Genomic DNA, 12,700 nt, shown 5'->3' with positions numbered 1-12,700 from the left:
TGAGCACCACCATGCTGCAAGTAGAACCAGCGTGTCATGCATGCTAGACAAGTACTGTACCCATTGAGCTGTACCCCAGTCCAACAGCACAGCCATTCTCAGCGGGAAAGCACAGGTGGTGCCACATTTACAGTCCCGGGGTATGTTTCAGGCTACATTTTACCTCCACAGGTGTGTCTTACACTGAAGTTCATCACCTTTACCTGCCAGGCAGTAATTTTGGAATCTGTTATTCCCCAACCCCACATCTAGTACTTGTGTCTGCTATATCATTTGTCCTTGACTTTGCGATCAGTGGGCAGCCTGCTTCCACTTTTAAGGCACCTTGTGGCAAAAGGCTGCTGGGATCTGGCTGGAACAAGACTAGGTTTACTGTATCAGTTTGCTGCCAGGAGTTGGGGCGAGAGTTAGGGAACCCATCTAGAGCAGCTCAAATAGGGAAGGTCGGTGGCTTCTTGACCTACGTTCCTGGAGCCACAGACTCTGACTTACTTAGATTCATGGGTCTTCTCCCTCTCCCATCTCCTACCTGCCCTAGCCTTAACACTCAAGTAGCTAGCTATTTAGCTCTCTCCATGTGGTGCCAAGCATCTGTTGATGCCTCTGACCATGGTGCTTATACCTGGTACAGAGAAAAAGTGGAATGTTTTTCTCTTTTGCTTTTCAGTTCTTTGTTTTTTTTCTTTCCAGCAAAATATTTAGAGATTATTCTGATTGACTTTGCTGCAGCCTTGTGCTTTTTCTTTGAACCAATTGGTATGTCTAGGTATAAGGAAACGTTCTGGTCAGCTAGTCTTGTGGAACACAGTAGTAAGGTCTGCCTCATTGTTGTCTCCTGAACTGCTGGCTATGGAGGGAAAACCAAGTCCTGTGTCATATCTACAGAGTGGCAAGTGTTCTTTGAGAATTTAAACGGGCCTGTGCAGTGCATCTTATTTTCCCGTCCCTCACCGAGCATGGTGCAAACCAGAGTCAGATAGCACTATGTACATACACCCAAACCTGCCTCACACAGGCGACTCCTTAACTCCTATGGCTCCACCGAGCCTAGGTGGTCTGCTCTTTTCCTGGAAATACTTCCCTTCCTGGTCCACACAAAGACATGTGTGCTTGTCAGAGCTACAATACCCAAGGAGGACTGGGTCCAACACTGTGTGTGTGCAGTCTTAGCACAGGGCCTCATGGTGACAGCAGCCTACATTGTGTGGCTGTAATGAGTTTGTGTAATTGATTAGCTGTGATTGGTCTAGACTAGAAAAGGAAACCAGATATAGCTGGTAGTACTGTCCTGCCTCTGTCTGTATTGATTTCCAGTGTACAGTTAGGATTCTTAGGTGGGACCTAAGCAGAGACACTTGCCATGTGTGCTGCTGGGCCTGAGGCTGGCCTGTCCCTGTGACAGTAAGGTCAGCATATGTGGCCAGCAATTTCTGGCTTTTTAAGCCCCACTTTTTAAGCTTATTGATAAATAATTTGATTTTTAAAAACACTAAAACTGTGAAAAACAGGAGACAAAGTAATGAAACACAGCAGTTGTTCTGCGGGGCCCAGTAAGTGAACCAGCTGTGCTGAGAGGACAGTGTGTGCAGCCACTGGGGAGGGCACTGGACGACAGAACCAGTCCACACTGTGCCTGCCCCTGCACAGCGATAGGAAGATGGCTTAGGTTACATGAGTAACGTTTGATGCCTGAAAAGAACAGGGCTCATAACTGTCCCAACCCAAGTGTGCGTCACCATCCACTGGAAGTGACAGTGACATAGTACATGCTTTGGAGATGGGGGGAGGCGTGTAGACAGGAGTTCCCAGACTTTTTCTAAGCATTGGAACTGACTTGGAGTTGGGTAAGGGTGACCTACGCTCCACCCTCATGTCCCACCAGGATTACTGGCCTCTTCAGCACATGCCAGCTTGGGGCCCGCTCACTAGCATCTGTACTCCAAGGTGTTCCAGATGCAGGCTGGTCCTGCAGGAAGTGAGGTCTTTCAGGCTTGGGCTGAACTTGAGGGCCGGCCAGTAGCTCCAGCCGCAGGAAGAGGGCACAAGGACATCTTGCCTTGTCAGCTCTGAACAGAAGGCTAGTGTGCTGATGGTGCTCCCCAGCATGAGGTGTGGGTCCTCTCAGTGGAGAGTCACTTTCAGGAGGAGCAGAAGACTTGAGGCAAAACCTGATGCATTCCTTCTAGTAAACAGATTACATGGAATTGCAATACAAATGATTCCCCAGAGACCCAGGACAGATGAAGTGACCTTCAGAACAGTAAATTCGTGCATTTACAGAAGGAGGATTCAGAGTACAGACTAGCATGTAGCTCAGTGGCAGGGCCCTTGGCTAGCTGAAGCCCTGGGTTCAATCCCTGGCATGGGAGGAAGGGACCCAGTAGTAACTTTCAAGTAGTGGTTACGTAGGCCTGAGTTGTTGCTGCCTCTGAGCTATGAAGAGGTTTTTACATGAAATAAAAATGAACACTGACAGAGCCTAAAATACTTACTTTCTGGCCTTTTATGGAAATAGCTTCTTACCTTCTACAGCATAGTCAGACACAGCTCAGTGACAGGGGCCATCTGAGAAATGGCTCTCTAGGTCATGTCATAGACATGTGGACATCACTGGATGTCTTTACAAAGCCTAGGAGAGCAGTAGTGTTGCCTTTACACATAATCGAGTTTCAAGCTCCAGCTTCTGCTGCCCTTGGCAAGCTCTGTCTCAGCTCCCAAGCTGTCTCTCTCTTGTCAAATTTTAGACATTGCGCCCCACATGCTGCTGTTGGCCCTCAGTTCTTGCCAAACATCTGCCTGTTGCCTGTGCTGTATTGAAGTGTAAAGCATTGGTGCAGTGTCCTTCTGCAGCTTGGGTTTGGAATGCCAGCTTGAGGTCCCCACACTAGCATCTGTATTCCAAGATGTTCCAGATGCGGTTGGTTCACTGACTCCTCCCCTCCTCCCCTGACCCCTTCCCCATTCCCATTAACCCCTCCCCCATTGACCCCTCCCTCATTGACCCCTCTTCTGATGGGATCTTTGCCCAATATCTTGTCCTTATGGTTTCCACGTCTCCCAAGTGGGCATCTCTGTCCCATCATTGTCTTGGAGACTGGGGCTGTATTGGCTCTTGTTTTGGTTTTGGTGGAGGCTATCTGTATCATTTAGTGTTATCCACACTGACCAGTGCTCTGAGGCTCTAGTACCTGTTACTCAGAAAATGCCCTTCCGTGGACCGCTGTCATTTGTCTCATCAGCTGCAGGGGAAGACAGCACGGGGGCCCTGAAGAAAATCACAGTGAGCTAAACATCACCGGCCTTGACAATCATAGTGTCCTGGCTACCTCTGTTTGCCTCCATAGGAAGGTAACTCTCTCTTGATTAGGGACCAGGGCCCTGCTGCCCCTGTGCATCTGTTGAAGGCCCTCTCCCAGCCTCCATTGTCTGTCCTGGGGCATAGAGCATCACTGCCTTTTCCTTAGGTTGCTGTGGGTACAGGCCTTGCTTCTGCAGATGGGAAGCCTCTCACATTCACTTCTAGGAGCCATCTGTGGCAGAGAGCCCTGTTTCTTCAGTGGGGCCTCAGGTGTTCCCACAGCCTTGCCCTGTGCCGCTCCTTCTCATGCTGCCTCTCCCCCTCCCTCCACTCTCCCAGGAATGGAGGAGTCAGTTCAGATCCCATGGAGTTCTGATTTGCCAGCTCAGCTTGGGACTGAGGTGTCCCTTTCCTTCGCAGTTTTCTTTTTCTCCTGACAGGGACTTGAGTTAAAGTGAGGCCATCTCGGGTCACCCTCCTCCCCAGTGACCCACAGAGACCCTGACAGGCTCTGTGGGTGGCTCCTCCCTCTCTCTTAGCACACCGCTCTGGTCGTTTATTTCCCACCGTAAGCTTAAAAAGCATGGCAGAGGAAATCTGTTTTGGTTAAGTTTTATAAACGAGTGTGTTACCAATAACCTCTGTTCCCACTGTAAAAATACTATGTGGTCCAAAATTCCTTTTAAATATCATAATACTAAACTTTTCCAGAGCCCCAATCTCATAAAGTACTGGCTTAAATATTTTTGTCATAGTTTAAAAGCCACATTAATTTTTAAAGGAGTTTGGCACATTTGTGATTAAGTTTATGTTCCCTTAGGGAGAACAAAAAAGGCCTGCAACCCCCAGCATCTCTCAGTCCCCTCTGCTTTAGATAATAATTTGCAGGGACTTGTCCTGCTTCACCATGAAGCTGAGGTGGAAAAGACTGATCTCACGGCAAGAAGATACCTGGCACCATCCCTGTCTGTTCTTCCCTCTTTCCAGGGTTTGGGCTCTGGGCCAGCTGGCACCTGCTGTGAGGGCCACTGGGTTAGGCTCAAGTGAGACTGAGCTCTTCCCTTTGCAGTGGCCCCACAAAGGAGGCTTCAGCTCAGTGTAACGTTAGGCTCTCTCTCGTGCATGCTGAATCAGAGATGGGCGCAACCACAAGAAGACCTGATTCATGGTTTCAGCGGAGGTCTGTGGTCTCAGTGGCACAGTGATGGCTTATTGCTATAGCCCCCTAAGGGGGTTGTATTTGAAAAAGGCTTACTGGGCTTCGTGCATCCTCTGTGTCAGTCCCAAGGCTGAGGAGGATGGCACCTCTGCAGACAGAGTCACATTAGAGTCATGTGGGACTTGGTGTTCCCATGGAAGAGGACAGTTGGGGGACCAGAAGCCCTGGCTTTCCTATGGGCCTGTGGGAGGGTGGGGGTTTCTCTGTCCCTTAGTGTCTGAAAGGCCTCCCAAAGGATCTGGGCTGCTCTCTGATGCTGTCACAAGATAGCTGTGGGGAATAACTCAAGTTGTGCTTGTCCATGTCACTGGAAGGGCTCTTGTCAATGTCCTCAGTCTTCTTTGCTTGAACAACTGTTAGAGAGACGGTATTAGCTTTCAGTGCAAGTATTGGGAATGACGAAACAGGCAGACATCTGTGGCCTTGCTTACGCAGGCAGTTCCTTTTTTTTTTTTTTTTTTTTTGGAATAGAAAATTTCACTTACTCTTATTTTACCCCATAAAGCAGAACTGGACAGAGATGGGACCCTGGCACAGCATGCGAGAGGAATAACTGGCAGCTCCTCCCAGTGTGAGCTGAAACAGAAGGAACCCAGTTATGTGGCATGTGGTGTCCCAGATTTAGAGCCGGCTCCTACAGTGAGAGTCTTAGAATAGTCACCTTGAAATTGGCAGAGGTCGGGTAGTGAGCAGCACCTCAACCAGACCTTTAAAATACACTTTAAAGCCAGAGAACACAGCTGCGTTCTTCTTCTTTCCCAGCGTGCTGTTCCTCACCGAATGGACTGCTCTTTCTGAAGTGCTGGCCATATGTACTGCTGAGCAGAAGTTTGTCTCTCTGCACCCCTGGCTTGGGGGAAGAAGTCAGGATGCTGGGGAGGGGAGTTAGATTGGTAAAGTGTTTGTCACAGAAGCAGGAGGACCTGAGCTCAGTCCCCAGAACTTTTGTGTTTTTGTTGTTTTAAAGCCAGCTATAGTAATGCATGCTTGTAACTTTTGTACAAGAGAGAGACAGGCGACTCCCTGAGCCGGGATCACTAGTAGTTTAGCCTAGTGAGCAAGCTCTAGGACAGCAAGCATTGCTGTCTCAAAAAGCAAGGTGCAGGACCTCAGAGTATCAACATCCGAGGCTGACTTCTGGCAGGTGCACACATGCGCGTGTGTACACACACACACACACACACACACACACACGAAAAAAAATCCAAGGCCACACAAAGGCAGCAGAAGCTGGCAGGTACATGTTGGAGGTGAGCCAGAGACCTGAGGTCGAGTTAACTCCATGCTTGGTTCTCAGAGGAGGTGAGCACACAGTGCTGCTGGCCAGATTCAGTTCAGGAAGTTACAATGGGCCACAGCATTCAGTGTGATGCAAAGGGAGCCTTGTACCTGGGGAAGAGTTACTATGAACAGGCAAGGGATGCATTTCCCAGCATGGGAAGATGTTTCCCTGGTTGCAGAGTCAGTCAGCACCTTAGAGTGGGACAAAGATGCAGCCATCACAGTTCCCAGTCTAAGGGCAACAGTATGGGGCTCTGAGTTATAGAGCAACCACCCTTTAACAACATTCAGCACCTGCACACAGGTCAGCAACATCTGTCAGAGAGGTCAGGTGTATATTGATGACACCTTTTGCCATTTAATGTTAGGTAATCATTACCAATAGTCAGAGAGGTTGACAGCAGTTCTCAGTGCAGCTTGTAGTAAGGCCAAGGGGCTAGAAGTGGATGACTGGATAAGTAGACCTGTGAGAGAATGATTTGGCTTTGGTTATTAAATAGACACTTTAAATCTATATTGAGCGCTTATGTGAATGTTGGCAGCACACACACCAATGTTGGAATAACAGAGAAGATTCACATGACCTCTGGGCAAAGATGGCATTTGTATTCCATTTAAAAAAAAAAAAAAAACCCCACATTAAAAGTGAAAATGGAATTTGGTTATCTTCTGAAACAGGATCTAATGGCCAAGATAAGATGGCAGGTTTGAATTTTAAAATAGAGTGGAGTGGGCATCTCTACTTTGAAAACCCCAAAATCCAAAGAATCCCAGAATCCACGGTAGTTTTGATTCTCAGAAAACATCAGATGTTCAAGTGAAGGGTGTTTGGCTGGTGACGCCCCTGTGATAGTCCCAAATCTTGGGTTCTTGTGATCCAAGAGAATAATTCCTGTTTTTGACATTTCAGATGCAGGATCCCAACCTCCTCAGAATAGAGATGCTAGCAAGGCGCTTACCTTTGGGTGGCAGTGGAGGACACATGTCAGTGTGTTATTTTGGTAGATTTCTGAGCCTGGATTCTCAGGACCCAGGTGTGCCTGTCCCACAGAGGTACTGAGTGGTGAGGGTGTCCTGTTCAGTCAAGGACTGCCTTCTCACAGCCTGTGTTCCCAGGCCCCTGGCTGGGTTTCAGTCTCCTTATATCTGGGTTCAGGTCAGTTTCCTATATTTGTTTCTGAATTTGGCTGAAATTCTGGAACCTTCACACAAGCTTGTCACCCATAGGTGTTCTCAGTAATGATGAAGTGTTAAAATAGGAGTCACGTGTTCTGTATCTGAGATTTTAGGGATATCAGGCCTTTGAGGTGAAAAGAGGTGCCTACCTCTGTCTGGAAGTGGCGTGGATGTGTCTGAGGGCTCTTCACTTGGAGTCATGATACCTGTAAAGCTAGCCACCTTCTGTAAAGCTGTGGCTGTGAAGGCCTGTGAGGGTTTGCTGTGATTCATCTCCCTAGAAACATCTCTTATGGTCAGGTCCAAGAGACTAGACAGGAGCTCTTTGTTGGGAGCCTGCTGGAGGGACAGACACTGCACAGAGTCCATGCTTATATCCGGAGAGGGGGATTGAGGTGACTGGCATTTGTGGGCAACCAGGACTGCTGCTGAGACCAGACTGTCCAGAGCAAGACAGAGAAGCCCCATGCATATTCAGCCTTGGAGTTTACCTCTGTGACCACTGGGCAGTGGCTGCTGGGATGAGGACAGGGACATCGGTAAAATGCCACCAAGTTAGCTTCACCCCTGCAGAGAGAAAATCCAGAAAAACAAGTCTGTGCCCTGCTGGAGACCCTTATCGCCCCACGTAATGCCTTCTCCTGTGACTACAGAGCTTCAGGAGCATGCCTTAGACCTGGCTGCCAGCTGCCATGGCTCTCAGAGATGGTCTCTCTGTCGTTTGGGCCCTTGCATCGCTCAGGTGATGATGTAGGGATGATGATTACATCATGAATCAGATGATGCAAGTTAGATCTCAGAGGACCATGGGAAGACTCTTAAACTCCACACAGACTCTGCTTTCCTCAGACCCTGGTGAGTGTGTCTAGCCTCATATTCAGGTCCTGGAGTAAAAATGGAGGAGGATTTCCCAGAGCCACGAATGCCAGGTTGCTTTGCAAACATTGTTTTTCACTTGAAGTTTGTCTTCCCATCTGTCTCATCAAAAAACAGAAGGTTGGGGCTAGAAAGATGGCTCAGCAGTTAAGGGCACCGGCTGCTCTTCATGAGGACCTGGGTTTAGTTCCCAACACCCATGTGGCAGCTCACACCTGTCTGTGACTAGGACATCTGACATACATGCAAACGAAACAGTAACACATATGAAATGAAAATAAATTTAAGTTAAAAGTTTCCTGTATCTAATTTCAAAAGTAAAATCAAGGAATTAACAGTGACGGCCACCCCAGCTTGTGTGTCCACTTATCTTTTTGAGCAAGTTCTTTGGCTGTTAAGTGTGTCCGTATAGACGAATGAGCTGACCCTAGGCTGCAGTTGTGAATATTAGCAGCAGTCATGCCGGCCACTGCTGCTCATACTGTGTTGTGTACAGTCTGTACATTTAGTCCACCAGATGGCATCCTTACTGTCTTCCAGTTGGGGTCACTGATGTGGAGGGAGGTGACTGGTGAGGCTGGTTTGGGGGCAGCCCTGATTCAGACAGAGTTGACAGTGGTGGCAGAGTGTGGGTATAGCTATGCTTTCAGGTGTTATACTTGGGGTGTCTGCTTTGTGTCAGGAGTGACAGAAGCCTGTTTGAGAAGAGATGTTGACTACCTCTTTTAGCTGAAGAATCTGTGATTTGGGGATCCGAGGTCACAGAATTCCTCCTATGGCTTTGACATGCCCATATGAGGTGTTTTTAAGCTTGTCTGGGGGCGGCTATCCTGTCCCTGCAAACCCCACTCTCCAGTCCATCCCACCCCTTTCCTGTGATTCTGCTCGGGTGGGAGAGCACAAGTGTGTGTCCTTGTATTGCAGCTCTAAGTTCATTAAGTAAGTTGAAGGTGAGGAAAGGCAAGCACAACTTTTTGTTGTGCACACAAGAGAAGTGAGGGTTGTTGTACATGTGTGTGTACGTGTGTGTGTGTGTTCGTATTTGTGTATGCTTGTGTAGAAAGGGCAGCTAGTCCCTCTTGGCCTCAGGAACCACTTTCTTAATGTAGGTCCTGGACACCTTTGAGTTCGTGTGGGGAGTGTAGTTATTTAGCTTTGTGAGGAAGCCACCAAGACCTAAGACTGGGGCAAAAGTGGCTCTGGAAGGTTCTTGCAGACTTGTTTAGAGTCCAGTGGGTTCATTGGGGTTCCTGTGAGGCATCTACACAGATGAGAGCCAAGGAGGGATGCATGCCCCACAGTAAGACTAGAGCCCTTCCCTGAGAAGACAGAGAGACTAGTGGGTACTGGGAGCCCTGAATGGCTTAAGAACATGTTTCGGAGGTGGCATGACTCCACTGTGCAGACCTCACAGCTGTTCTGAGTATATTGGGGGCGGCCTTTGGGCCTCCCTCTGCCAGTCCTCTTTGCCTTTTGTCCTGACATCCCAGCAGGGCCCCAGGTGGTTTCTCGCTAACCCCGTGTGGTCTCTAATGCCTCCCTGTCAGTTGCTGCAGCTCTCTGTCTGATTGTGCAGTTCCATCAGTAGCTTTGTCTAACGTGTGTAGTAGTCGGGCATCCCTCCCTAACTGTGGCCTGTGACTCCGGAGACGCCATCCTCATGCCGTTGTGTGTTTCCCTCCCAAGCACTGGGTTTCCCTTGAGGAGAATACAGGTTCTCAGGTGCTGCTTGAACATGGGAAGCATTTCTGGGTTCTGAGAGCCCACCCTCTGTTTGCCAGTGGGTGAGAATCTCTCTCGACTTATGTATTATGTTCTACATGAAAAGTCTACACTCCTCAGCCAGGGTTCCTGGCATTGCGCAGGAGGCCGTGCCTGGTAACCAGAAAGGAGCACGGGTTCTTAGACAAATGTTTAAATCCAAGTTCAGCTCTAAAAATGCAGCGCTGGTGGGAGATACATAAAATCTACTCCAAAGTTCTCCCAGCCAGCTACCCTGCCTGGCCTAGAATGTATTTTTCCACAAGCGAAGCCCGTGTCTGTCTGCCTCACCCCCTCCATCTTCTTCTGTAACGTTGTGTTTTGTGTGTGACAGGTGGCAGGTTCAAGAAGGAGATTGTTGTCGATGGACAGAGTTATCTGCTGCTGATTAGGGATGAAGGGGGCCCCCCGGAGGCACAGGTGAGTACTGCATGCACACCCAAGCCAGACTGATTCCTCCGGCTCTTTGATGACTTGACCTAAAGGCTGGAACAAGAGAAGAATCAGGTTTAGAATAAGGGAGTTTGGATATGAGTGGCTGATTTATTTTTAAAGTTTATATGTCTTTAAGAAGGAAAAGCAAATGCATCTGCTCTGAAATATGACTGTCAGAATGGCTTCTAGAGATGTTTATATTTATAAATATATCATATTTTGGTCCCCTATCCTTTGGTTGATCTCAGAGCAACATCATTTTCAGTTGCTGGATGGAATTGGGAAGCTTTTCTGCCAGTTGACAGGAGTGGGCATCTCCCACAAGCTTGCCAGCCTTCCTGGCCCATGTCATTCCTCACTGAACCCTAGACTACAGCGTACTGAGAGATTGAAAAGTCTCTCAAAAGATAGCATTAACACTTTTATCCAGCTGACTTTCTATTGACATCATGAGCTTCTAATTAAGTGAAAAGAGCCCAGAAGTAGGCACAGCCCACACCCGCTGGGACAGCTCATACCTGCTACAGTTCACACCTGCTGAGACAGCCCACATCCTCTGGGACAACCCACACCCACTGAGACAGCCCACACATGCTGAGACAGCCCACACCCACTGGGAGAGCCCACACCCACTGGGACAGCCCATACCTGCTAGGACAGCTCATACCTGCTACAGTTCATACCTGCTGAGGCAGCCCACACCCGCTGGGACAGCCCATACCTACTAGGACAGCTCACACCTGCTAGGACAGCTCACACCCGCTGGGATAGCCCACACCCACTGGGACAGCCCACACCTGCTGGGAGAGCCCACACCCGCTGGGACAGCCCACACCTGCTGGGACAGCCCACACCCGCTGGGACAGCCCACACCCACTGGGACAGCCCACACCTGCTAGGACAGCCTACTCCTGCTACAGTTCACACCTGCTGAGACAGCCCATACCTGCTGGGACAAGGCCACACCTGCTAGGACAGCTCACACCTGCTAGGACAGGCAGGGCCAGGGAGAAGGAGGTGCACATGTTCCTGATTTCATCAGAGGGGCTGTGATCTCCCGTGAAGCATGTAGACCACCCCTGTGCTGGCAGACAGGCAGACAGAGCAAGGCCTTCTGATTTCTGCCTCTTGGAGGAGACTGTGTCTTAGTTTTATTTTTTCTTGTGATAAAACACACTGGCAACTTCTTTTAGAAAAGAGGGTTTGTCTAGCTCAGAATTTCAGGGTACAGTATGTCGTTTCATGGGAGTCAGGGCAACAGGGAACGTGAAACATCCACAGTCAAAAGCAGGAAGCAGAGAACGAATGAGGCTCAGCTCACTTGACTGTATGCAGTCCTTGAGACTGACTGTGCCCCACTGTGTGTCTTCCCATCTCAGTCAGCAAGAGAACACCCCACAGACAGGCTCAGAGGGTCATCGCCATGGTGATCTTGGGTTCTGTCAAGTAGACAGTTGACAGCCGGGCAGTGGTGGTGCACGCCTTTAATCTCAGCACTTGGGAGGCAGAGGCAGGTGGATTTCTGAGTTCGAGGCCAACCTGATTTATAGACTGAGTTCCAGGACAGCCAGGGCTATACAGAGAAACCCTGTCTCAAACTCCCTCCACTGCACCCCCTACCCTCCAAAAAAGTAGACAGTTGACACCAGCCATCACCAAGATAAAAGCACCCCTTCTGGCAGGTAGAAGAGAAAGGCACTCAGTCAGATGAGCTCCAGGCTTCCTGTGCAGCCTCCAGTGTGCCTGTGCATCTGACAGTGTCTGTGGGTCCGCCCCAGGCGAACTCAAGGTCTGTAAGTCTCGTAAATATTCCACATTTAAACGAATATAGTTTGTTGTAGGTGGTTGTCACTTCACACACGCAGGCACCCACAATTAATTAGGAGCTCTGCCTGGCCCTAAGAGCTTCCCCAGGTTAAGCTTCTTGTAGAGAAAGCAGAGGGAGATTTGGGCTCACTTGTTTGTTTACACACAGAAAGAGAAGGGAACAGATGATCCAGATGAGCTGTTGTCAGCCTCTGTGAGCATGGGTTGCTGGGCATGCTGGGCACTGCGGGGAGCCGCCTCCCTAGAGAGCTGTTGTAAATAAGATGATGTCAGAGGCCTGGGTATGGATTAACCTTACCACTCCCCTTGTAACTCTCCTACAGTAAGTAGTAATTCCCAGCAGGGAGCTGAGTGGGCCTGGTGGCAGCTCAGCCTCTGCTGTAGCAGGAACTCTCTGGGAAAACACACGACCAGTCTCCGCTGGTGGGTGCCATGGGCGTGGCAGCTCTTGAGCACTTTGTGTGGGTGCAGAAGAGGAGTCTGTGCTCAACTTGAAAGCCACTAAGTCTTTTGAAGGTTCTGAGGAGGCTCTGTGGACTGATCCCCACGTCCTGTCCCCAGATGAGGAGGCTTCAGGGTGCAGGTAGAGCCTTCCATCTGCAGGGTTGGAGTTACCTGGTCCTGCCAGAGGGTAGACACTTAGAATCACAGTGCCACAGGGAGACAGGAGGCCTGGGTCCTCAGAAAGAGAAGGGCCCTGGAGGAAACATTCGTTCGTGTGTGTGTTTGTGTGTGTGTGTGTGTGTGTGTCCCCGTCCACGTATACATGTGTACATGCACATGTACATAGGACATGTCAGTAATTTGGCCACAGTGCACACAGCAGA

The 12,700-nt window shown here is 49.4% G+C and overlaps 1 protein-coding gene across 15 annotated transcripts in view; it reads left to right on the top strand.

Moving 5' to 3' along the window:
* Positions 1-12,700, top strand: part of Agap1 (ArfGAP with GTPase domain, ankyrin repeat and PH domain 1) — a 435,962-nt gene that overhangs the window by 159,024 nt on the left and 264,238 nt on the right. For all 15 annotated transcript variants that reach the window (XM_034521738.2, XM_076914829.1, XM_034521740.2 and 12 more), the window contains one exon: positions 9,946-10,031. In XM_034521738.2, coding sequence (XP_034377629.1) covers positions 9,946-10,031 — 86 coding nt within the window. The remainder of the gene's footprint in view (positions 1-9,945; positions 10,032-12,700) is intronic.

Source organism: Arvicanthis niloticus, chromosome 17, assembly GCF_011762505.2.
Source record: "Arvicanthis niloticus isolate mArvNil1 chromosome 17, mArvNil1.pat.X, whole genome shotgun sequence".
Lineage (NCBI taxonomy): Eukaryota > Metazoa > Chordata > Mammalia > Rodentia > Muridae > Arvicanthis > Arvicanthis niloticus.
Note: the sequence above shows the minus strand (reverse complement) of the source record. Positions and strands in the feature narration are given on the sequence as shown.